Source organism: Schistocerca cancellata, chromosome 6, assembly GCF_023864275.1.
Source record: "Schistocerca cancellata isolate TAMUIC-IGC-003103 chromosome 6, iqSchCanc2.1, whole genome shotgun sequence".
Lineage (NCBI taxonomy): Eukaryota > Metazoa > Arthropoda > Insecta > Orthoptera > Acrididae > Schistocerca > Schistocerca cancellata.
Window position 1 is genome coordinate 23,675,949 of NC_064631.1, and position 24,689 is coordinate 23,700,637.

Consider the following 24,689-nt stretch of genomic DNA (forward strand, 5'->3'; position numbering starts at 1 on the left):
GCACCGCCGCCGTCAGTGTCAGCCAGTTTGCTGTGGCATACGGAGATCCATCGCAGTCTTTAACACTGGTAGCATGCCGCGACAGCGTGGACGTGAACCGTATGTGCAGTTGACGGACTTTGAGCGAGGGCGTATAGTGGGCATGCGGGAGGCCGGGTGGACGTACCGCCGAATTGCTCAACACGTGGGGCATGAGGTCTCCACAGTACATCGATGTCGTCGCCAGTGGTCGGCGGAAGGTGCACGTGCCTGTCGACCTGGGACCGGACCGCAGCGACGCATGGATGCACGCCAAGACCGTAGGATCCTACGCTGTGCCATAGGGGACCGCACCGCACTTCCCAGCAAATTAGGGACACTGTTGCTCCTGGGGTATCGGCGAGGACCATTCGCAGAAGCTGGGCTACGGTCCCGCACACCGTTAGGCCGTCTTCCGCTCACGCCCCAACATCGTGCAGCCCGCCTCCAGTGGTGTCGCAACAGGTGTGAATGGTGGGACGAATGGAGACGTGTCGTCTTCAGCGATGAGAGTCGCTTCTGCCTTGGTGCCAATGATGGTCGTATGCGTGTTTGGCGCCGTGCAGGTGAGCGCCACAATCAGGACTGCATACGACCGAGGCACACAGGGCCAACACCCGGCATCATGGTGTGGGGAGCGGTCTCCTACACTGGCCGTACACCACTGGTGATCGTCGAGGGGACACTGAATAGTGCACGGTACATCCAAACCGTCATCGAACCCATCGTTCTACCATTCCTAGACCGGCAAGGGAACATGCTGTTCCAACAGGACAATGCACGTCCGCATGTATCCCGTGCCACCCAACGTGCTCTAGAAGGTGTAAGTCAACTACCCTGGCCAGCAAGATCTCCGGATCTGTCCCCCATTGAGCATGTTTGGGACTGGATGAAGCGTCGTCTCACGCGGTCTGCACGTCCAGCACGAACGCTGGTCCAACTGAGGCACCAGGTGGAAATGGCATGGCAAGCCGTTCCACAGGACTACATCCAGCATCTCTACGATCGTCTCCATGGGAGAATAGCAGCCTGCATTGCTGCAAAAGGTGGATATACACTGTACTAGTGCCGACATTGTGCGTGCTCTGTTGCCTGTGTCTATGTGCCTGTGGTTCTGTCAGTGTGATCATGTGATGTATCTGACCCCAGGAATGTGTCAATAAAGTTTCCCCTTCCTGGGACAATGAATTCACGGTGTTCTTATTACAATTTCCAGGAGTGTATATTACTACATACAAATTATTTACAAAGTCACTGACCCTATTTACAGCAACTTTTAATTAACTGTTCTGCTTTACAGAGGATTCGTACAGAAAACAAGTTGTAATTGATGGTGAAACATGTCTCTTGGATATTTTGGACACAGCTGGTCAAGAAGAATACAGGTTAGTAAGAGGTTGTGTAAATTTAGCAGCATTTTTGTATTATTTTCATTGTTGCAGCATAGTTCTAAATGATGCATTATGTTAAAAATTCCATTTTCAGTGCAATGCGAGATCAGTACATGAGAACAGGAGAAGGCTTCTTACTGGTATTTGCTGTAAATAATGCCAAGTCTTTCGAAGATATCAGCATGTACAGGGAACAGATAAAGAGGGTGAAAGATGCTGAGGAGGTACCAATGGTTTGTAAGTAATGCTGTGAATGATGATATATATACATTGTAGTTACAAAATTATTCAAATTCTGATAACTATTAGAAATTTTCTTTTGTATTATGCTTTACAGTAGTTGGAAATAAATGTGATCTCCCAACTCGGGCTGTTGATATAAGCCAAGCACAGGAGGTTGCCCGGCAGTATATGATACCATTTGTTGAAACCTCAGCCAAAACACGACTTGGTGTTGACGACGCCTTTTATACTCTTGTCAGAGAAATCCGGAAGGATGTGAGTATCACTTTGGGATCTTTCCTTATATTTGTTTGAGTGGCTCAGTGAAATACCAGACAAGAAATAAGAAATGATTTTAAGCTAATAGTGTGTAGTTTAGATGATGTATACGTCTATGCAAACTTCGAAAAGAGAATTTGAAATAGAATGCATTGGACATGTGTGAACTGTCTGGAAAGGCAATGAAATTCCCGAGTACATAACACACTGGTAAGTAAAATCCAAATCAACTATCGGTCATGTCAATCGACGAGTGGGTGACTGGGAGGGGGGGGAGAGAGCGATTTGGAGAGATTCTGAATAAGTTGAACAGGTAGTGAGTACAAGGATAAGTGATGAATGCAGTGTCAGGATTTTCACAAAAGGTCCATGTAAAGCATCAGAAGTTCCATGGTCTGATGATGAAAACTACCATACTCGTGGATTACTGCAGTTTGATACAAAATGTCTGTAGCAAGGGAAATTAGCCGATTTCTCAATGGCAATTGCCAGAAAGCTTTTTAGGGTTGTAAATAAACATCCTAAGTAATATGAGTGAAGTTCTGTATTTTTCCATCACTCACAAACCCTAAAATGAGGCATATAAAAATAGGACATAACCCTCATGCTGTGGACAAAATAGAGAAACAGAGCTATCAAGACGACAAGTGGTCACCAACATACATTAACCAACACATGTTTGCAGTGGCATTTGTGTGATTAGGGTAGATATTGTGGTGCGATAGCTTTGACTTTTGACTCTGTATAGTAGTACATTCCTGGCCATTATAATTGCAGTACTTCGAAGGGGGCATAGAGCAGACATCAGATTGGCATGAAATGTACTACATGTTTCAATGTGCAAATGATTAGCATTTCAATGCAACCACACAAAATAGGTAGGACTAATATCATCTGCAATGTGTATACAGGGTGTTACAAAAAGGTACGGCCAAACTTTCAGGAAACATTCCTCACACACAAATAAAGAAACGATGTTATGTGCATGTTAGAGCTCATTTTAGTTTCGTCAGTATGTACTGTACTTTCTCGATTCACTGCCGGTTGGCCCAATTGAAGGAACGTAATGTTGACTTCGGTGCTTGTGTTGACATGCGACTCATTGCTCTACAGTACTAGCATCAAGCACATCAGTACATAGCATCAACAGGTTAGTGTTCATCACGAATATGGTTTTGCAGTCAGTGCAATGTTTACAAATGCGGAGTTGGCAGATGCCCATTTGGTGTATGGATTAGCACGGGGCAATAGCCGTGGCGCGGTACGTTTGTATCGAGACAGATTTCCAGAACGAAGGTGTCCCGACAGGAAGACGTTCGAAGCAATTGATCAGCGTCTTAGGGAGAACGGAACATTGCAGCCTATGACTCGCAACTGGGGAAGACCTAGAACGACGGGACACCTGCAATGGACGAGACAATTCTTCGTGCAGTTGACAATAACCCTAATGTCAGCATCAGAGAAGTTGCTGCTGTACAAGGTAACGTTGACCACGACACTGTATGGAGAGTGCTACGGGAGACCCAGTTGTTTCTGTACCATGTACATTGTGTGCAGGCACTATCAGCAGCTAATTGGCTTCCACGGGTACACTTCTGCGAATGGTTCATCCAACAATGTATCAATCCTCATTTCAATGCAAATGTTCTGTTTACGGATGAGGCTTCATTCCAACGTGATCAAATTGTAAATTTTCACAATCAACATGTGTGGGCTGACAAGAATCTGCATGCAATTGTGCAACCACGTCATCAACACAGATTTTCTGTGAATGTTTGGGCAGGCATTGTTGGTGATGTCTTGATCGGGCCCCATGTTCTTCCACCTACGCTCAATGGAGCACGTTATCGTGATTTCATACGGGATACTCTACCTCTGCTGCTAGAACATGTGCCTTTACAAGTACGACACAACATGTGGTTCATGCACGATGGAACTCCTGCACATTTCAGTCGAAGTGTTCGTACGCTTCTCAACAACAGATTCGGTGACCGATGGATTGGTAGAGGCGGACCAATTCCATGGCCTCCACGCTCTCCTGATTTCAACCCTCTTGACTTTCATTTATTGGGGCATTTGAAAGCTCTTGTCTACGCACCCCCGGTACCAAATGTAGAGACTCTTCGTGCTCGTACTGTGAACGGCTGTGATACAATACGCCATTCTCCAGGGCTGCATCAGCGCATCAGGAATTCCATGCGACGGAGGGTGGATGCATGTATCCTCGCTAACGGAGGACATTTTGAACATTTCCTGTAACAAAGTGTTTGAAGTCACGCTGGTACATTCTGTTGCTGTGTGTTTCCATTCCATGATTAATGTGATTTGAAGAGAAGTAATAAAATGAGCTCTAACATGGAAAGTAAGCCTTTCCAGACACATGTCCACATAACATATTTTCTTTCTGTGTGTGTGAGGAATGTTTCCTGAAAGTTTGGCCGTACCTTTTTGTAACACCCTGTATAAGAGAAATGTCTACCAGCCTTTGGTGGGATTCAGCTGCAGCTGGATGGTGGCCTATCAAGACAGTAGTTTATAATTTCACAATATTGTTGCTTGTGTTAATCAAAATCTCAAGACTAATTTGAACATGGAATTTATGAGTTCAGGAGCACCATATCCAACGCCATGAAGCATCTCTCTGCCCCTATGTAACTAGTGCCTAAGAGGACAGATATGTGGTTCACTTGGACGTACAAGATTGTACAGCCAGAACACATATCTTGAGTCATGAAATGGGCTTGTTAGCAGCAAGACAAGTGTCCACACAGATAGTGCAATTATGTCTGGAACACTAAGGACTATCAACGAAGTGACAGTTGTGGCTTCCCTAGATGCAGCAGCAGAGAGGTGCACTGACTGTGGTGCACACAACACTGGATCCTGCAGTGGCACCTACCATGTTATCTTTTCAGACGTATCGTAGTACAACACACAGCATCATGATGGACATGTGGATGTGTGGAGGCTCCAAGTGGAACAAACATTGTCAGACTGCATTTGTCATTTTCATACATGCCCATTACCAGGTGGTGATTTGGACAACAAGCATCAAATTTTTGATATGGCCAATGCCTGTGCTATATCTTAAGTCGCTGTTATGTTCTTTTGCCAACAATATAACACAAGACCTCATGTTTCCTTGCCATCCAGACCTACCTTGTTCCACTGCTACATGGGGTATCACATTCCCCATATCATTTACTCATTAAAAACCTGCATCATCATCGGTTGCTGAAAGAGACTGGCATGCCACAACTCAGGCAGACTTGAATCAGCAAGGAATAATGTACCCATAACTTCTTGTGGTGAATTTTGTTTTCTGGACATCAGGACACAAATACAGACCATGAAAGCATATACTGTATGTACCCGTAACTGCCATCCAAGATCGGTTAAGACTCAATGTCCAGCTGGGTTAGAGCCATTTTTGTCATTAGAGGGTGCAGATCTGTGTAGTAAATTTTGCACCTTACCCCCAAATCACTTACCAGATAATTTGAGTTTATTCATACTGTACTGTATATATTTGCTGTACTTCCTGGTGTAGCAATTTGAATGACCAGAAGTATATCTTGTGGACTTTGGTAATATTTATGAATCACTATCTAGAATGAAACAGAAAACTACACAGTTTCCTAAAAAATAAAAAATGAAAGTTTTTACGACTGTGTCAAGACTACAGAGAGAACCTCAGCAGCTACTGCCCAAAATATTCACATCGCTGAAAAAAGTGGTGAGCATAGAGTAGAACTCCAATTATCCAGTGACTCAGACCAGAACTGATCTGGGTAATGAAATATCCAGATAGTTGGATAAATCATTAAAGCAGGTCATTTCTTTCTTTTTTAAAGCTAAATTTATGTATACATATACTACGATAATATTAATTTTAATGTTTTCAAAGCAATGTTGTTTAGATTTTGTACAATACTGCACTTACATACAGTTTCAGTTCTTGAACAAATCGTTCAGATTCAGTTGTTTTGCTGTCTTCAATCGTTTTCATGTAGCCAAATCTCACATCTGCTTGATGGTGAGCAGCAGTATGTATGGTAACACTAAGGCTGCTGCACCATGCGTGTTAGCACAGTGTCAAGACACGCAAATGCCTCACCAGCTGATGATCCTGTGTCTGGTTACACTTGAATGATTTCATTGTCACTGAGAATTTGGAATCCAGGGTCTCAAGAATCACAAGCAAGCCACTTGAATTTCTTCTGCTCTGCAGTCAGAATGTCAAGGAATTTTCAAAATTATCTCTCTTATGTCTCAAGTGATATTTCATCCTATGCTGTATTTCTTTCTCCCCCTTTTCACACTTGTTCTTTCCCCATCTTTGTCTTTCTGTACCTTGTCTTTGGTTGGAAATCCTTTCAATTTATATCAAGCTCTTTCTGATGTGGTTGTCTTCACCGAATTCCATTCTTCGACCACCATGTAGGAGCAGCCTTTTAAATTCAATATCTGCTGATTAGCCGCAATACCTTCTTCATTTCCATTTTTATCAAAAGCTTCCTCAACACCTGTCTTCTGTAATGTTGTTTCATAATTTCACTAACAGATTGGTCCATTTTCTACAGCAAACCAGTTACATTTGGCAGCAGGAAGTGTTTTGAAACATCCAATTTCTCTGTCAAGAAGGCTTTTGGTGGATGGGTGCATTGCCTAGGTTTAACTTTACCTTAATGCCTTCTTTCCCTATAATCTTTTGGTATTTTTTTACTTTTAGGTGTGAAAATTCAATTGTACCATTTGCAAAACTAAGTAGCAATCATTTTCTCATAGAATTTCCACAGTTCACCATGGTAACATCTTTGCTAACCTTATGGCCAGGAGTACTTGTTCCCCCTTCAGAAGCTTTAGTTGGTTCAGGCAAAACCTTCCAAATAAAGCCTGTCGCATCTGTGCTTTATAAAAATTCAGTGTCATAGGATTATGCTTCAATTTTGAACAAAATTTTCTGCTGCTTTTGGATCTGCTGCTAATTTTAAACCACTTAAGTCAAATTCGCAAATAACATGCCTTGCCTTGAAATTCTGTAGCAAGCCATTACTGGCTTTAAATGAAGACAAACTGTAAATTTTTCTCGGCTAAAAGTTTTGATTTTTCACAAACAGTTGACCCTGAAAGAGGGTTCCCTAATGCTCACTGCTGCAAAAACAGCTAGAATACTACCTCTTTAAGCTCTTTGTTTTCTGCTGCTTTCATTGCTTTTCTTGATGTACTCGCATCTTCATTTTTAAGGACAGACAAAGTTTAAAACAAAGGACTTTCTTAATGCCTGAAATAATTGTTGTTCTCTCGGGTAACTGTTTACCACTCATACCTTTGTCCAGTAGTTCAAGGACTTTTATTCTGTCTGCAAAAAATAATTCACATTACCTTTTGGAATACATAAGCCACATAGTAAATTAAAACACATGCAAAGATGGAACATATAGAGACAAATCAATGTTAACCTTAAGGTCATGACACAGTTTGATGTAGACAGCACTGAATGACGGGGACCAGAAACTCAGCAATGTGCATACTGTGTTAATTGTTTATGGGAAGACTTCATGTTTTATTATATTCGCTGTGGATTGATATTAGAGTGATAAAGCAATTTACAGTATACTATAATAACTATTGAACACCACCAACCATTTTAGCCATACACTACAAATTTCATTTTCCTCGAAGTGATCTGTATAATTGCAGTCTGCATAATTGGAGTTCTTATGTAATTCTGCACTGTTACGTGCGATACCCAACTCGCCACTAACATGTTAAAAAGTGGACAAGATGCAGCAGGTGTCTTGCCTGGATATTCCCAGTGTTTAAGCCAGCAAGACTTATGCACCTGTTCATTGCACTTACAAATTCTCCTTTTCACTGACACCTTATATGAATATTAATTTATCCATAGAGAACATCTTTGGAATGACTTATCAGAAAGTCTTGTGCATTTCACTCTAACAACAGATTGCCTAAAGTATAAATCAGGTACTTTTCTGTATTGTGTACTTTTGATGCAGTTGATGGATAACATCAGTGTAGAAGACACAAATGATAATGATTGAACTCATCTCCCGTTATTAATTTTTTAAAATGTTGTTTGTTTACTTTTACGTGTCATAATGGTCATCTCTTGCAACCATTTCAAATTGTGATAGTCTCCCAAATAGAATCTATTAACTCCATGATGGATGTCTAGCGAATCACAGAAATTAAATTGCAGTTTTTTTTCTTGTCCAGTTTGACTGCAAAACTACCTTTTCCAATTTCCAGTTGCTTTCTTGAGGAAAACTGAGCACTTTTCATCTCTTGGCTTTACCTTCAAGCTTTGTGTCTAAGTTATCTTTCATACTTGTGTTCACAAAAATGAATATTTTAAACATGTGACTTTCGTTGTGTGTTATGCATCATCTTCCACTCTTGTTTGCAAATTTCCAGAAATCAGCATCACTTAATAGCATAGGTGCTAGAAAGCAGTTATTTATTACACACCGTGAGAGCGTAAAATAAATAAAGTGTACAGAATTTGGTAGAATTTGCTGTTATATTACAGGAAAAAAAGTGTGATATTTTTAGGAGAATTTCTCACTGCCATCTGATGCTAGGCCTAGGCCCAAACTAATCGTGGCGAAGTAAATAATTCATTCAAAAAGTCTGAATGGTTGCAGTTTTATTCTTCAGTTACATATATATATCCTGAAAAAAAAAAAAAAGACAAAGAGGTGGTTTGTCAAGCCATTGTGGATAAAATAATGTAAACAGGTTGAAATTTTAAGAAACACTTCTCAGAACACATTGGCTGCTTCATCCTGTAAAAAAACACTAAAGCAGCAATACATAACGAAAACAAACTTTTAATGCACAAGAGTATTATTTCAAGCATGCAACTAGAACATCATTAGTTCTTCCAATATTTCAATCAGATGGCTTCAAGCTATTATGGTGACTGAGGAATTCTGATCATAACACAATGATACAGGTGACGCAATAGTGAAAAAGTTACCGGCAATAAATGCATCCGAACCAGGGGGTAGGGTGGGACAGGTCCCAAACTGTGTGAGTATGAGGAGGTAGATAACCCTTCCAAGTTCCTAGAGTATCTCACCTGAGTGCGCTGGAGGAAAAAAAGAAAACCGTGTCTAAAGATTTACTAGTAGAGTAGAAGGGTACAGTCAAGAAATTACAATAACTTCTTGTTCCATTTCAGGGAAATTAACGCAATAGCTTTGTGCAAAACTCTAGGAAACAACATTAAAACCATATGTTGCAAACAACAATTCAGTTGGTGTATTCGTGGAGTGCCAAGCAGATATCTGATTGTATGATGAGACATTCACCAATGAGGAAGGTGAAGTAATGGTAACGTGTGCTATGAAGATCATTCCACTCAAATCTACAACTCTTGCTCAACAGCGTGATGTATATTTCTATTGTCAAGTCAGTAATCTAATTAAAATACTACAAAGTGCTCCTGTAACAGCAACAGTAAGAATTTTCAAGAGAAGATCCAATTAAAGTACATTTGACTATGCATCAGCAATTCAATGCTCTTGTTTTCATCTCAATGATTCAGTTAAAAAAAAAAAAAAAAAAAGTTTTCACGTCAAAACTGATTTCATAAAATGTATGTTGTGAACAACATTTACGTTTCAAATTTTTCTTTGATGATTTATCACCCTAAAAATGTAATGTAACTTCTAATCTATACTACTGTGTAAAGACAAGTTGTAGTTACCGTATTTACTCGAATCTAAGCCGCACCCGAAAAATGAGACTCGAAATCAAGGAAAAAAAATTTTCCCGATTCTAAGCCGCACCTGAAATTTGAGACTCGAAATTCAAGGGGGGAGAAACAAAATCGAAACAAAGTTGGTCCATAGTAATATGAGACACAATTTAGGTTGAATGAATGACGGTACAGCTACAGTAGTTTGGTTCGAGTCGTAAGCTTAGCAGTTAAGCTTTACCAGGTAGCCATTGCTATGCGTCAGGCGCTCCGTCAGTATTTATACGGGTACCCTTCCTTTTTCACGTGCTTCGTCTGGTTTGAATTGATTGCTTATTTTTCTTTGATCTGATAAGTGCCGTTCTCTTCGTTATAGGTGTTTACGTCACTCTAAGCTGAAAATGCATTATTTTACTGTGTCATGCATTGTTTGTCACATTCTGATAATGAGTGTCTATGACCTGCCACCGCTCGCGGCATGGCTTGCATTTGTGCGCGCTACCGCCTTTTTTTTATATATATATATATAAGGGAATCGTCTCATCAGCGAAACAATGGCAAGAGACTGCTCTTTGTTTTCTTTGCTGCTTTCTTTGATAATGATCAGCAAGAACCAAATAATAGATTGCTTATGATAGAAGATGTTCTGAATGAGAGTTTAGCGAAAATTTTTCTCCGTTTGAAAATCTTTGCAGACGCCTCTTTCGTACATTACATTCTGCACAGAAATTAGAGTCGTCTTAGATTTAAAAATCTAGTCAATTGCCGTGCTTCATTTCTGACTGTATCACTATTAGGCATAAGAATAATATGAATATAAACATGACATGATATGTATATTCTTCCACGTTTGCTGTTGTCTCACTCTAGTTTCGTAGTTTATTAGGCAGACAGAATTTAAATGAGGTAGCAGCAACACGAAAGAATACATGGAAAAATGTTTATATTCGTATTATTCTTATGGTGAAGAGAATACTGCATATGATTCACAATTCATAAAAGTTCCTATTTGCGACCATCTCTTTTCACATGTAGGAAAAAAATTCAGAACGTAGAGTTGGCCATATTGACAAACATCCCAAACAGTTTTGCCAGTCGGATTTTCGTAGTACATTGAAATGCTGCCACATTCGAAGATGAACAATACGGCATTTGTATTTACTTCGTTGGATAATGTCTGAAAATGCAATGGTCAAAACTCGGGGCGGAGAAAAAAAAAACTCGTCTTCCACCTTTTTTTTTTAAATTTATGTACTGACGCAGAGGTTTTGGCTCTAGTATTTATCTTTCTGCCTGCGCTACATATATTCGACGGCAGAAGTTAGTTGTGGCGGCACCTACCATCATTTTTCAGAACTTCCGCTTACTTTGCACTTGATTCTAAGCCGCAGGCGGTTTTTGGATTACAAAAACCGGAAAAAAAGTGCGGCTTAGATTCGAGTAAATACGGTAAACATTGTTACCAGAGACGTCAAGAAGCACTTGACGCATGTACTTCAAATTTTTCCTCAGTACTCTAATAATAGTTCGGACACAGAGTACACCCATTTTAGATGCGCACTGGGATACCTCCTTTTGCCCAGCATAGTGCAGTAACTCGACACCACGGCATGAACTCAGCAAGTCGTCGGAAGTCCCCTGCAGAAATATTGAGCCATTCATAATTGTGAAAGTGTTGATGGTGCAAGATTTTGTGCAGCATACTGATCTCTTCATTATGTTCAGTGGGATCCATATTGGGCGATCTGGGTGGCCAAACTGCTTGCTCTAATTGTCTCGAGTGTTCTTCAAACCAATCGTGAGCAATTGTAGCCCGGGACTCATCTTACCAGGCCATGGTTTCCAGTCATCTAGGATCCAACCGATATAGTCATTAGCCCAGGGGCCCTATTGTGTATCTTTCAGCCAATCGGATCGGTAGGTGAGTGCACCGAGCGACGTTTTCGAAGCACAGCCCCCACATTATTCTGTAAGCATTTTGGAAGCAGTGCTGTACGTTTCTAGCAAACCAAGACGATGTTGTCAATTCTCCTTACGCCAGCCAATCAAAAGCAATCTGCCGCAGATCGGCACGAATCTCAAGTGGATAGCAGCCAACACAGGCATGCTATTCTTTGCAGTACCAAAACTGTTTGTTTAGAGTACGTAATACTGTTCAAATTTCACTGGCCATTTGTTTCCAAGCATGCGTAATAACAATAGGATATTTGGACTATATTCTGGAAACTGTCCTAAATGATTTTACATTCTGGGATGGAGTGTCGTACCACATTGTACAAATACATCTACACTGGTGTCCAAAATTAAAGCAACAAACTGTTATTTCCCCATCCCATGTCTAATTCACAATACAATCATACAGATTGTCAACCAGTTGTGTGTACGATCTTGTTCTGCATGGAAGATGACATTCCGGTCAATGGACAACCTGCCAACGATGATGTCAGGGTACCTGTAAAATGAAGTGGGTAGTCCCACACCCACAATTGCTGTGTACACCATCACAGACTGTAGTATTGCCCAGAGATGATGCCTGTCAGGCTTTCTGCGGTGGAGGGCCACAGAAAGAATGGAAGCAGGACAGTGGCAAACTGATGTGGTCCAGTGGCTTAGTGTGATTCATTCTGTTGTTTCTTGGATGTAGCGACAGTTTATGGAGACCGAAACTGTGTACGAAAGCCTAGGGGAGGGCCATCATTTGGCTATAAGGGCACGACAGTATTGCCTTAGTACTGCATGATGTGAGTTCGCAGCATTCGATGGATGTGTTGTATAGAGGCAAATGGAGTGCAGAAGGCTTCGGCAGATATCTGCTGTCTGTCTACTTCTGACGCATCTTAACTGAAGGGAACGTCTAGAGTGGAGTTATCAAAATGCCACTTGTATGGTCAAACAGTGGGCCAATATTGTTTTAACAGATGAGTCCCAATTTAGTCTGAAGAGTGATTAACAAATGATTTGCATCAAATGGTTGTGGCAGGGATTATGTTTACCACTTGAACCCCTATTCATGAAATTGTAAGGGTGAATTGGCAAGGTTTAACTGCTGCAGGTATTGTGACGAGATCTCGGGACCTCATTCACGGTTTTTGTGCGATGCTGTGGACCCAGACTTCACATTGATGGATGATAATGCTCGATCTTATAGAGCATGGGTGGTTGATGTTTTCTTGGAAATGAAAGATACTGCACGCATGGTGTGGCCTGCTCGCTCTCCTGATTTGAATCCCATAGAGCATGCCTGGGATGCACTGGGGAGATGGCTTCCATCACGTCAGCATCCACGAGCAGCTCTGCAGGAAGAATTGGCGTTATTGCCTTGACATGAGACTGATGACATCATACACAGCACGCCCTGTTGTGGTCAGGCTTGTATTACTGCCAGAGGGGGGGCACACTCGATACTGAACACATTAACGAGTTGTCGGAATGTGTGTACAAAACCATTAAACTGGAAAAAAATGAAGAACATTTTTGTCTACCATTATGCATGCTGCATTTGTTTAAGTTTTGAATATTTTGCATTGTTTCTACTTTACTATCACCTGATTATACTGTTCTGTGGTAAAATAAAAGCAACCTTGCAGGATTTCTGTTTGTTGCTTTAGTTTTTGACACCAGTGTACGAAAACACTGAAAAAAAAAAATCTTCACTTTTTTCTGTTATCCATCATTCATTACTGTTTAAAAATTCATGGAGGTACGTTCCGTCTGTGCAACTAGTTGAAGGCAGTTTGTTTATTACCATACGCATTCCACTTCTTTTATTTGTGAAGATGCTTCACAAATATATGAAGCGAATGTGTATGGCCTTCAATTAGTTGCATTGAAGGAACACAGCTCCATGAACCCGAAAAATTGTTTACGAGTGTGTCAAAGAATAAGAAGGTGCACAGAATGTGCTTGTAATTTTGCTCCTAAAATCCAAACAATGAAGTAGATGCTTCCCTGTATGATTTTATATATGGTGGTATAGTTCAAAAATATTATGGTGGGGGTCTTTTGTATCTGTCAACTGCTGTTAAGGATTCAATTACAGATAAATACTTGTGGCAAGAAAGAGTGTAAAAATGATTGATTCTAGTTTCATTTGCAGTAATTTATGTAGCTACACATTTTTACACACACACACACACACACACACACACACACACACACACACTCACTCACACTTCTGTTTGAAGGCAAGTCATAGTTTCAAAAATCTCAATTCTTTGTTGATTTACTTCAGATTTTGTGCACAATACTCTGAATGTACAAGTTTGTTTGTTTGTGTGTGTGTGTGTGTGTGTGTGTGTGTGTGTGTGTGTGTGTGTGTGTGTGTGTGTTTTATGGTCAGGAGATCACAAGCACAAGATTTTCTGACCACCAATATTTGTCAGTTCATCTACTGTTACCGAGGATGCATGTGTAGTCTTCTGCTTTACACGCATCGCAGATGACAGCCGTGGTAGACCAGAAGACTTTCTGTAGGCAATTCCCAAGTGGATGGATTACATAAATGTTCTAGATGTTTGTTTATAAAATTTTATACTTTAAAATTGTGATCTACACTATGTATCTTTGCGTATCAAAAATCCATACGATAAATAAATAAACAAATACCTCATTTTTCCAGTGAGGTTTGTTTTCAAATTTATGTATTTATGTCCGTACAGTGTGTTCATGGGAGACCCGCCAGAGTAGCTGAGAGCGCTAATGTGTTGCTTCATGTTGGGTAGGCGTGCCAGCCCTGGATCGAATCCACCTGGCAGATTAACGATGGGGCCGGTATGTCGGCCAGCCTAGATTTGGTTTTTAGGCGGTTTTCCACATCCTGCTATGTGAATACCAGGCTGGTCCCCATGTTCTGCCTCAGTTACACAGCTCACAGACATTTGAAAATGTTTGCACTATTTCATGGCTTACACTATACACCGACAGCTACTTACGTCCCGGGGTGGCGGCGGCAGGAAGGGCATGTGGCCACCCTCTACAACTAACACTGCCGAATCCAAAATAACACAGCTGACCCCACTTTGAAGCGGGACAAAGGCCCAAAGAAAGAAAGTAAGCAAGTCTGTGAATGGGAATATTCAGTTTCTCATATACTAATCCCATGCACATAGTGCTGTGTTGTTTCCAATCTTGCCATTCTCTCCTTAAAACTGTCTGCATTGCTGTCAATTTGTTGCATACGACTACTTCACTTTTCTTCATGCAGAATAGTCCAATGTTCAGTATGGAATGTAACATGGTTACAGAGGGACAAGAAGCTCTTACAATTGTTTCAGTAAATACTACTTCAGTCTCATTCGTTTAGCAGTCTGTTTAAATATTGTTAGAATCCAGTGCATCCTTCTAAGATGGACCGTTCTCTTTATCTTTCTTACCTGGATGTAAACGTTGGGACACTGACTGTACTCATTTTAGTTACAAATTGAGAAAGATGAACCACCAAAACAATTGCATAGGCATTTTAGTACTCAGCATGACTTCAATATTAGTCAGATCTGCTTCCTAACAGTAACTAAATGAGGTAGCACAGTGGTAAGATACAGGACTCATACTTGGGAGGACTGCAGTTCCATTTCTTGTTCAACCATCCTGATCTAGGTTTTCCATTACTTCCCTAAATTCCACGGTGGTTTCTTTGAATGAGCACAGTCTAATTTCTTCCACAAAGCAAGCTTGTGCTCCATCTCTAATGAATCCGTCATCAGTGAGACATTAAGCCCTAGTTTTCTTTGCAAACAGTGGTTGCATTTCTATTTCTGACCTTAAATCAGGATATTGAAGCAAAGAATTTATGTTCAGATCGTTGTGTGTTTAAAGGTAATTTTCAAATTTCTAGAGTCACAAATAAGTGTATGTAGAATCAGTAATACACAAATTTAGCCCAACATAAAGAGTTTACTATCTTTAATAAACAAGTACGTTTATCTTTCATAACTATACATATTTGAAGTCACATGAAAATGGAAGAAATAGTAAATTATATTTAACTTCAGCTGTTACTTTTATCCTATATTGAAGTGTAAGACATAATTAAACTTTCTGGCAATTTGACACTGTCAGGACCAAGACACTAACCTGAATCCTTGCATCCAGTGGGGAATGTTATACCAGTTCAGAATTCAGAGCACACACACACACTGTTTCATGGCTTCAGTTCATCAATATCTCTAACCTACTTCTCTAACTGTGCAGTCATTCTGCTATGTACCCTGTTGTATTTATCATCCTGGGAAAAACTGCAGCTCCAAGACGATTCGGTACATGAACCTTCACTTTACTATAATCACATTTCCTGGCAGGTTAACACTGTGTGAAGACCTGGGACTCAAGACCAAATTTGTGCTTGTTGTGTGAAATGCGTTACAATTTGTAGAATATTTCCTATGACACACAGATCTAGGTTTGAGCCCTGCACCAGCCTAAAGTTTTAAGCTGTCATAATGTAAATGATCAGGATTTTCATATAATATTCATCATCAAGTTCTAATGTTTGACTGACAGCTCCATGTAGCCACATGCAAAAGCTGAATACTCATTCTGTGGAATATAGGAAACATACAGCAATCCAGGACTGAAAAAACACTTTACAAAAATAGATGCTGATATTGTTAATTTGCTACAAGATTCACACACCACTACAATCAAAATGTACAGTATGGTTTAAGTTGTAAATATAATTTAAAATTGTGTATGCACAAAGATTTTAATAGTGTTTCTCTTCTTGTTGCAGAAAGAGCATAGAGGGAAAGACAAAAGAAAAAGAGTGCGAATAAGTTACAGGAGGAGACAATGTTGTTTACTATAATGTACCATACAAAATGTGAGAATAGATTTCTCAATCAGCACCATAGTACAAGAAGTTGACAGCAATTCAATTTGAATTATAAGGTGCATGGAAAGAGTGGTTGGAGCGGACGATACCTGCAGTTCAATTCCACATTCCATTTTGGTACATATGTAACAACAAAGAGTGCCAGTGGAAAACAAACAGTATTCTTCCTTGCAAGTATCGCACAAAAGATTTTATTTTTATTTAGTGTTGCAAGTTTGGAGGCTATATGTACGTGAAATACTTCGTTGAACAGTGGCACATTGAGTGTTTTCACTCAGTATTTGTAATAATGTTGAAAGTAAGTTTGTTATTTTTTAAATAAATTTTATCTATTAAAATGAAAAAATTAGAAGAGGTTTTTCATATATCAAAGAACTTAACTCGCATGATTGTGCTTCAGGAACTTAATTCACATGTACAGTCCCGAGTGCTGATAAAACAGTATTCCTTGAAGCATTTATTTCATACAGGTTTATTCTAGTAATGTCTCTCTAACTTGATCAGATCCAAGACTAAAGCATTTCATCACTGAATATAAAAAAAATCTGCTGTATTTAAATTTTCTGTCTCAGACACCAAAGTAGTAAGAGTCCTTATAAGCAGTCTTGTCACTGAATTTATATTAAACATTTAGGCTAATGCTCAAATTCAGTATTTAGACACAATTCAGTGTCTTTAAAGTTCTCTATTTTTAGGGGTAAGTTACCCACTTGAAATTGCCTGTGTCATTTGAGCAAAAAGTGTGGCATCTTGTAATCGTGTAAGCCATGATCTGTTTAAATATTTAAATAATTTGCAATATTTTTCACATATCTTTATCATAAATCTCTTCATGTATGCCTTACGTGTATCGTAAATTTTATGGAATATCTTTTGATGGTTTTTGAAATGAGTATGAAAGTGTATGTACATTATAAAGTGTTGTTGATAAAATTTCTGCAGAAGTACCTCAAAACGAAATAAAGTTTTTATTTTACTGATACTTAATTTACTCATTCAACAATGGAATGTTATCCAATACCAATGCTCATTACATTCATTTCAGATAACAAAAACAGTACGACTTCAACTCAACAGCTAAACAAGTTTGATGCAAAGAAAAATTTGCTTAGTACTATCAAATGAAATTTCATTTAACAGTAATTATTTACACATTGCATACTGTATAATTTTCCACATAGTATTCTGCTGAAAATAGGATAATCAAATCCCAGTGTGCCGTAAGCCACATTTGATTTTTTTTATAAATGATAAAACAAAATTAAGGAATGACATGCACAACTTTTCATTAAAACTGGTAAAAATCAACTGCTTATTACTGTACGTTTTGCACTCTACTTGCCAGTCTACTTGAGTGTAACAAGAGTTAATGTAGGAATTTTCCTGTAAAAAAATGAGTTTACTCAGAAACCGGTAATTAATCATGTCAGGTATTTAAGACAAATAACAGATGACAGCATAAACCACTTATTGAATAGTAAAAATATACTGTTGAAGAATGGCTAGACAGCAGCAAATGCACAACCAGTGGCATAGACAAAGCATCTGAAATATGGCAAACTATACACATAAATGAACAAATAATTTGCTAAATCACATGAAGAGATCAATAGTGTTTTCACTCCCATACTTGAACTTATGTTTATTTACAAACATGTATTTCATTTGTGCTAATTCCCTGAACCACTCACTAACCCTTACACAAACATGAATGACTGACACTCGCATACACACGCAGACCCAAATGTAGTCTGACCCTTTGTTATAATTCCTCATGTGCGTGTGCATGATGTTCACTGAACTGGCAAATCGATGGTGTTACAAATTCAAATACGTATTCACATCTGTTAGGTTCACTGACAGACCTGATGGAATTTTCTGTGCCACATATTAATTTCACCTGAAAAATCACAAAATAATATTATTCAGAATGGTATAGCCTGCTTAATTAAGTTGTTGCTTATGGCATCTAAATGTCTCCTTATATTACCATCTTATTTTATTGTACAAAGAAACAAGAAGTCACAATATTATTTAACACCAACAAAGAGGCAAATGCTGAGCATGAGTGCAAACTGCTTAATAATTGGAAATTGACCCTGGGTATTTCAAAGGAGCCACAGTTGCACCATAATTTAGGGAAACCGCAAAAAATTAAACCATACCTTTCAATACATATGACTCAAAACTATGTGTTTGTTATTTCATGATTGAGGTGTAAGTACAAGATACAGCTTCTTACACTTCATGGTGATGCATAACTTAGTGAAAGTAGCAGTTATTTTCAGCTTAATAATAATAATAATAATAATAATAATAATAATAATAAGTCTGCATTTATCTGTTGTGGTATTGGGATCTTTAATAATATGCCAGATATTACAGCAAGCATATTATTAAAGATCCCAATACCACAACAGATAAATGCAGACTTTGCAAACAACAAATAGAAACAGTAGATCACATCACAAGTGGATGTACAATACTAGCAAATACAGAATACCCCAGAAGACATGACAATGTAGCAAAAATAATACATCAACAACTTGCCATGAAACATAAACTTATAAAACAACACATTCCCACATACAAGTATGCACCACAAAATGTACTGGATAATGATGAATACAAATTATACTGGAACAGAACCATTATAACAGATAAAACACCACCACATAACAAACCTGACATCATACTCACCAATAAAAAGAAGAAATTAACACAACTAATCGAAATATCCATACCCAATACAACAAACATACAGAAGAAAACAGGAGAAAAAATTGAAAAAAACATCCAACTGGCTGAGGAAGCCAAGGACATGTGGCATCAGGATAAAGTTGACATTATACCGATTATACTATCAACTACAGGAGTCATACCACACAATGTCCACCAGTACATCAACGCAATACAGCTACATCCAAACGTATACATACAACTACAGAAATCCGTAATTATTGATACATGTTCAATCACCCGAAAGTTCCTAAATGCAATCTAACATATACCGTACAGTTAAAAGGAAGTCACGCTTGATCAAGGTCCGCGTCACTTTCCATTGTTAACCAGAGCTAAGGTCTGAGAAAGGAAAGAAGATAATAATAATAATAATAATATGTAAATGTCGTGTGACTAGGGCCTCCTGTCGGGTAGACCTTTCGCAGGGTGCAAGTCTTTCAATTTGATGCCACTTCGGCGACTTGCGTGTTGATGGGGATGAAATGATGATGAATAGGACAACTTAATATCCAGTCCCTGACCGGAGAAAATCTCTGACCAAACCGGGAATCGAACCTTGACCTTTAGGATAGACATTCTGTCGTGCTGACCACTCGGCTAACTTGGTGAGGTTTCTAAAATGACTGATAGCTGTATAGCTTGTACAGAGCTACTCACAATAGTTCAATGCATGGTTTTACTGGTTGTACATGCAATAAATACTATACAAAATTTATTGTAGTTATCATATTGGCTAGGATTACCTTAATTCTATGAATTGCATCAATATGAAAGTCACATCTTAAAGCACGCAAATACAAATAAATTAGACAGCACATCAGAAGACCTAGGTAGCCATACAAACACAGGTAGTTGGGGATGGCTATTGTCTAAGTAACACCCAACACTAAAGTTCTCAATTTAGGAGGAGGGGAGGGGGACTTTCTCAAAACAAAATTCAACAGAGAAAATATTTTTTTAACTGAAATTCACTGATTCAACAGCTGGGTGTAAACAAGCTTCCCATTAAAGAAAGTGAGCATTCTTTTAGACTCAGGACCGGGACAGCGCTGTGTTGAATCCCACTCGAACTGCACAAAGCATAGGCAATTCCACGTCTTTTTTTCTTATATTGTTACTGTTATTCTTCTAAGTGCACAAAATATTTGTTGATCATCGTGTTTATGCCAGAGCCTTTGTCTTCTCATTTTTTTCTCTCTATATTTTAATTCAATATTGCAGTCGGCAGCAATAATCTTCAGTGTTCACGTGTTGCACATGTTTATAGAATCTTTAAGGGTTACTCAAAGTTTAGAGTTGGCAGCTTGCTGTGGGTGCCAGACTGGCCCAAGGTGACATAGTCATGACCAAATTGGGTTGACATTCAGGAGGAGGGGGGTTAAACATCACAGTCCTGCCATCTTAATTTAGGTTTCCCTCGTTTTACCTAAATACAAGGGTAAATGCTGGAACACTTAAAAACCACTCCTCCCATCTGAGCTTTAACTCTTCCATCTTTAATGCTCCTTGTTGCCACAGAATGCAAACACCAATCTTCCTCCTGCTTTGATTGCTGACAGCACACGAACATCAGACCACACCGTGTTTCATGACAACACGATGAATAGAATCATACGAAAATATCATATAGAAAAATGTAAAGTTAAAAAAAAATATACATTACTGTAGAGTATGAGAATTTATTGAGGCTTCAGAGTGCAAAGGTCACAAGTACCCAAATCATGACCTAAATAAAATAAACTGTTTTGTGATTCTTGAAGTTAGTTGACACATACAAGCCTAAAAGGCATTAGTAGTTGAATAAAACCAGAATTAATACTGACAGCAGCTCTAGAACATTATTAAAAAAAAAAAAAAAAAAAAAAAAAAAAAAAAAAAAAAAAAAAAAAAATTATAGTGAAAAGATAAAATGAACAATTTGTTAAGAGCCCATTTGGTACGACTTCCTAGAACAACCAGTGCCCGTGGATCAAAAATTCAATCTTCACCATTTTGCTACTACAAGTAAAGTATAGAAAGCATTTTACAGTCAGTGTTGTGTCTGCTATAACCTCGGATTGCTTAGAAGACAAATACGGTTCATTAGTTACAGCAAAATGGTGCAGGGTCATCACTACACAGATGATGACAGTTGGAAAGGCAGTGCCCTATACAAAGTCCACTAAGATTATCTTCTCATGGCGAGATGCATGAGAGGAAGAATCACAAGTCAAAGGGAGGGGTTTATTCTCCCTGAGCTTGTTTCTACAGGCAGATGACCAATGCTTGTGCTAGAAAGACAGGGTGCTCCTACATACAGCTACACCATCACCATTCTCTGGTACAGAACTGCTAAAAGACCTGGGTAAAAGAGTTACAGCCTTGGTGGCAGCATTACTTGACCCATTCCTGGACATGTCTAGGAACCCATATGAATGACACGTTGGTGTTGACAGCAGTGAACGAGTGAACGCATTCCTGGATTCCTTGTATAGTCTGTCGGTAAACTGAAGAGCGAGCGAGCGAGTCCCCACTCTGCCAATCCAGCTACATCACATGGCACTTCTACAGGTGTTTCACAACGTAGTACCGACCCTACCGCGGCGCGCACTTCAAATTTGTGGCGAAGCCATGTACAGATACGTCTCGGCTGTGTTTTTTTTTTTTTAGACAAATGTATGAAGACCATAGGGAATACAAAAAACGATAGCTTCTTCCTAAATACAACATTATAGAGTAAATAATATAAGATAAGAATGGAAGTCAGGATTATACTACAAACATAAAACCAAATGCCTGTTCATGTGAATGTATGTTCCTCTATTGTTATTCGTAAAACGAACCCCATATAATGCAATCAGTCTCTAGAATTTAAGACCTGCTCTTTTTATGTGTTTCTACTAAAAGGTATAAGTTTTCTTTGAAGGACTGCATTGAAACTTAACAATTCTTGCAACACAAAGTGTGTTTACATAGTAAGCAGAAATTTATAATTTTGTGTGTTGTATTAGTCCGATTTGCACTACTTTTTGGTCACTGTCTACGTAAACAAGCCTCAAAAGTATGTGTTCAATGTTATGCATATTGGGTATTTACTCTGTTGTCAGCTGTCAGAAAGGTTACATGTGTTTTGGTAGCATCAGCGATTGTTTGTATAAAAATAATTAGAGAATCCGTATTAAATTTTGTTATAAGAATGGAATAAAGTCTATGAAATTTTTAGAAATGGTAAATATTGCTTTTGGTGAGCCTGTTATGAGTAAACCAAGGGCAGACAAGTGGTATAAACATTTCAAAGCAGGCCTTAAATGACAGCAGTTTTACAAGCATGGATGAGATTAAAAATGCACAGTTAAGAGACCTATAAACAATCCCGAAGATACAGTTCCTAAAGAGTTTTGGGAACTGGAAAAAGCACTGGCATAAGTGTATAGTATGTAATGGGGAATATTTTGAAGAGGATAACATTGCTGTAGATTAACAAATAAAGTTATTACCAAAAAATAAAAATTAATACGTGAACGCACTTCGTATGTCAAGCTTTTTGCTTAGAAGTCCAGAATCGGTGTACATGTTTCGAAGGAAATTTCAGCAGTGTTTAGAATAGCTATTGCGGACATGTTTTAAGCAATATGTCTTAGAATCATGTGAATAGTGACCGAGATAGAGATTTAGTGTTCCACAAGCATCAAAGGTTATACATGATTTTGAAACTATCTATAATGATGGGTTTCCTCCCAAAATCATTAGTTTTCCTTTGTGGCGATTCCAGTAAACCATGCGGCTTTTTTTTCCATTCCTTACTTATGAGTCCTATTAGGTGAGGCGGACGTTTGCATGAATTGCAGCCCTTTGATTGGGACTGGTAATATTAGCCCACAGTTCATTTTGGGTCGCCTCTTTAATCCACACCGTAATAACATTAGAGACGATCAAACACTTGTTACTCCCCAAATACCTCCTCGTCTTCATATTCTACACATTTTCTTGCAATGCTAGGCGATTATCCAGTACATCAGTAAGTACACAAAGTTAACTGACTGACACTGGCAACTAAGATCCCACGAACAGAAAGGACGTATATCACTGCATGCCGATGTACACAGATAACAGGCAAACAGATTTTGGGTGCCCCTATAGGCCGGTGGCAGCATTCTTCCGGGAAAGGCCACTTCCCCCACCAAAAGCGCTACTCGCTCTTGAGCTTACAGACAGACTATACTAAAGGGCGGCATGTGTACGACATGTAAAGGCTCTACAGAGCACCTTGGGAATCTGAGCATATGACAAGAAATTCCTCGTCGGCAGATGTACAAGGTATCCTAATAAAGGGCTAAAAGCTCTGCAATGAAAATCAAGCATTAGTAAAAAGACAATATATAAAAACGTCTTTGCCGACAACAAAGGCACATTTTTTTCCAAGGTCATCCTTAGAACCATCAGTGTACATGAAGGTCCCCAAGCTGCATGCGTTAAGCTCTAATTAATTCACTGAAATAAATTTTGATGGCATAAGCATGAATAGCATTAAGCCATATAGTGATATAAAACGTTCTGGCAGATCAAAAATGTAAGCTGGACCGAACTCGTACATAAGACCTCTGCTGCCTTTCGCAGGCAAGTGCTCTACAAACTGATCCACCCAAGCTTGATTCTTAACCCATCCTCGCAACTTTACTTATTCCAGCAGCTCATCTCCTACCTTCCAAACCATTTCATTATGGAAATATATTGACAATTTGTTATTAAATCAGGATACACATTAAGTCTCTCCGATGCCTTTGCTTTTCTTACTGTATAGCTTGACTTGTTCCAGAAGGTTTTCCTTCTTGATGCGCTCTATGGAACACAATCAACAATAATGGAAATTCCTGGGTGGAACAATATGTAAAATATGGAAAGGCAACCACTCATCTATAGCAGACTGATGATGTCAGCAGTCCCTTGTTCCTGGTAAAATAATTAAACAAGGGAAAGAAGAAAAGAAAGGAGACTTACAGCACAATGACAGGAGAAAGGAAGAACCAGAAGAACGACAGGACAACCAACACTACTCTGGACAAAACAGGAAAAGGAAACCACAGAGAGAAGCAAGAAACAGGTATAAAGGGTAAGAAAAAAAAGAGAGCAGATGGCTATATCTCGTGATCTTGAGCACATCCGTGGCTGGCCAACCACGAGAATAAAAAGGAAAAGCCAGCTATTCTGTGACACATTAAAACATCCACCCTAAAAGCATTAGAGTGGAGAACACAAAGGCACAAAGGACATGCGCTAAAATTTACACAGAATGATAAAACCCATGGTCACATATAAAATGTAAAACTAAATTAGCCGATGAGGCGTCATCGGTCAAAATTAATGGCAACGAGTCCGGTAACTGAAGAGTCCATCACAGGGCAGACAAAGGACAGCTCACCACTGTCAGCCGGGCACCGGACCGACACTGAGTTGGGTCATCAAGGCGCAGGAGGTAGCCATGTGTCACTTAAGCGTGGCCAAT

At 39.2% G+C, this 24,689-nt stretch overlaps 2 protein-coding genes across 3 annotated transcripts in view; one reads left to right on the forward strand and one right to left on the reverse strand.

Moving 5' to 3' along the window:
- Nucleotides 1-16,477, forward strand: part of LOC126088513 (GTPase HRas) — an 86,190-nt gene extending 69,713 nt beyond the window's left edge. Inside the window, exons 5-8 of one of the 2 annotated variants that reach the window (XM_049906660.1) lie at nt 1,319-1,403; nt 1,504-1,646; nt 1,747-1,907; nt 16,364-16,470. In XM_049906660.1, coding sequence (XP_049762617.1) covers nt 1,319-1,403; nt 1,504-1,646; nt 1,747-1,907; nt 16,364-16,438 — 464 coding nt within the window. In that variant the 3' untranslated portion in view covers nt 16,439-16,470. Of the gene's footprint in view, nt 1-1,318; nt 1,404-1,503; nt 1,647-1,746; nt 1,908-16,363 lie in introns of both variants that reach the window. The other variant, XM_049906659.1, reaches the window with a different exon arrangement.
- Nucleotides 16,478-16,591: 114 nt separating this feature from the next.
- LOC126088512 (glucosidase 2 subunit beta) overlaps nt 16,592-24,689 on the reverse strand; it is a 182,478-nt gene continuing 174,380 nt past the window's right edge. Inside the window, exon 11 of the mRNA XM_049906658.1 lies at nt 16,592-18,365. Coding sequence (XP_049762615.1) covers nt 18,228-18,365 — 138 coding nt within the window. The 3' untranslated portion in view covers nt 16,592-18,227. The remainder of the gene's footprint in view (nt 18,366-24,689) is intronic.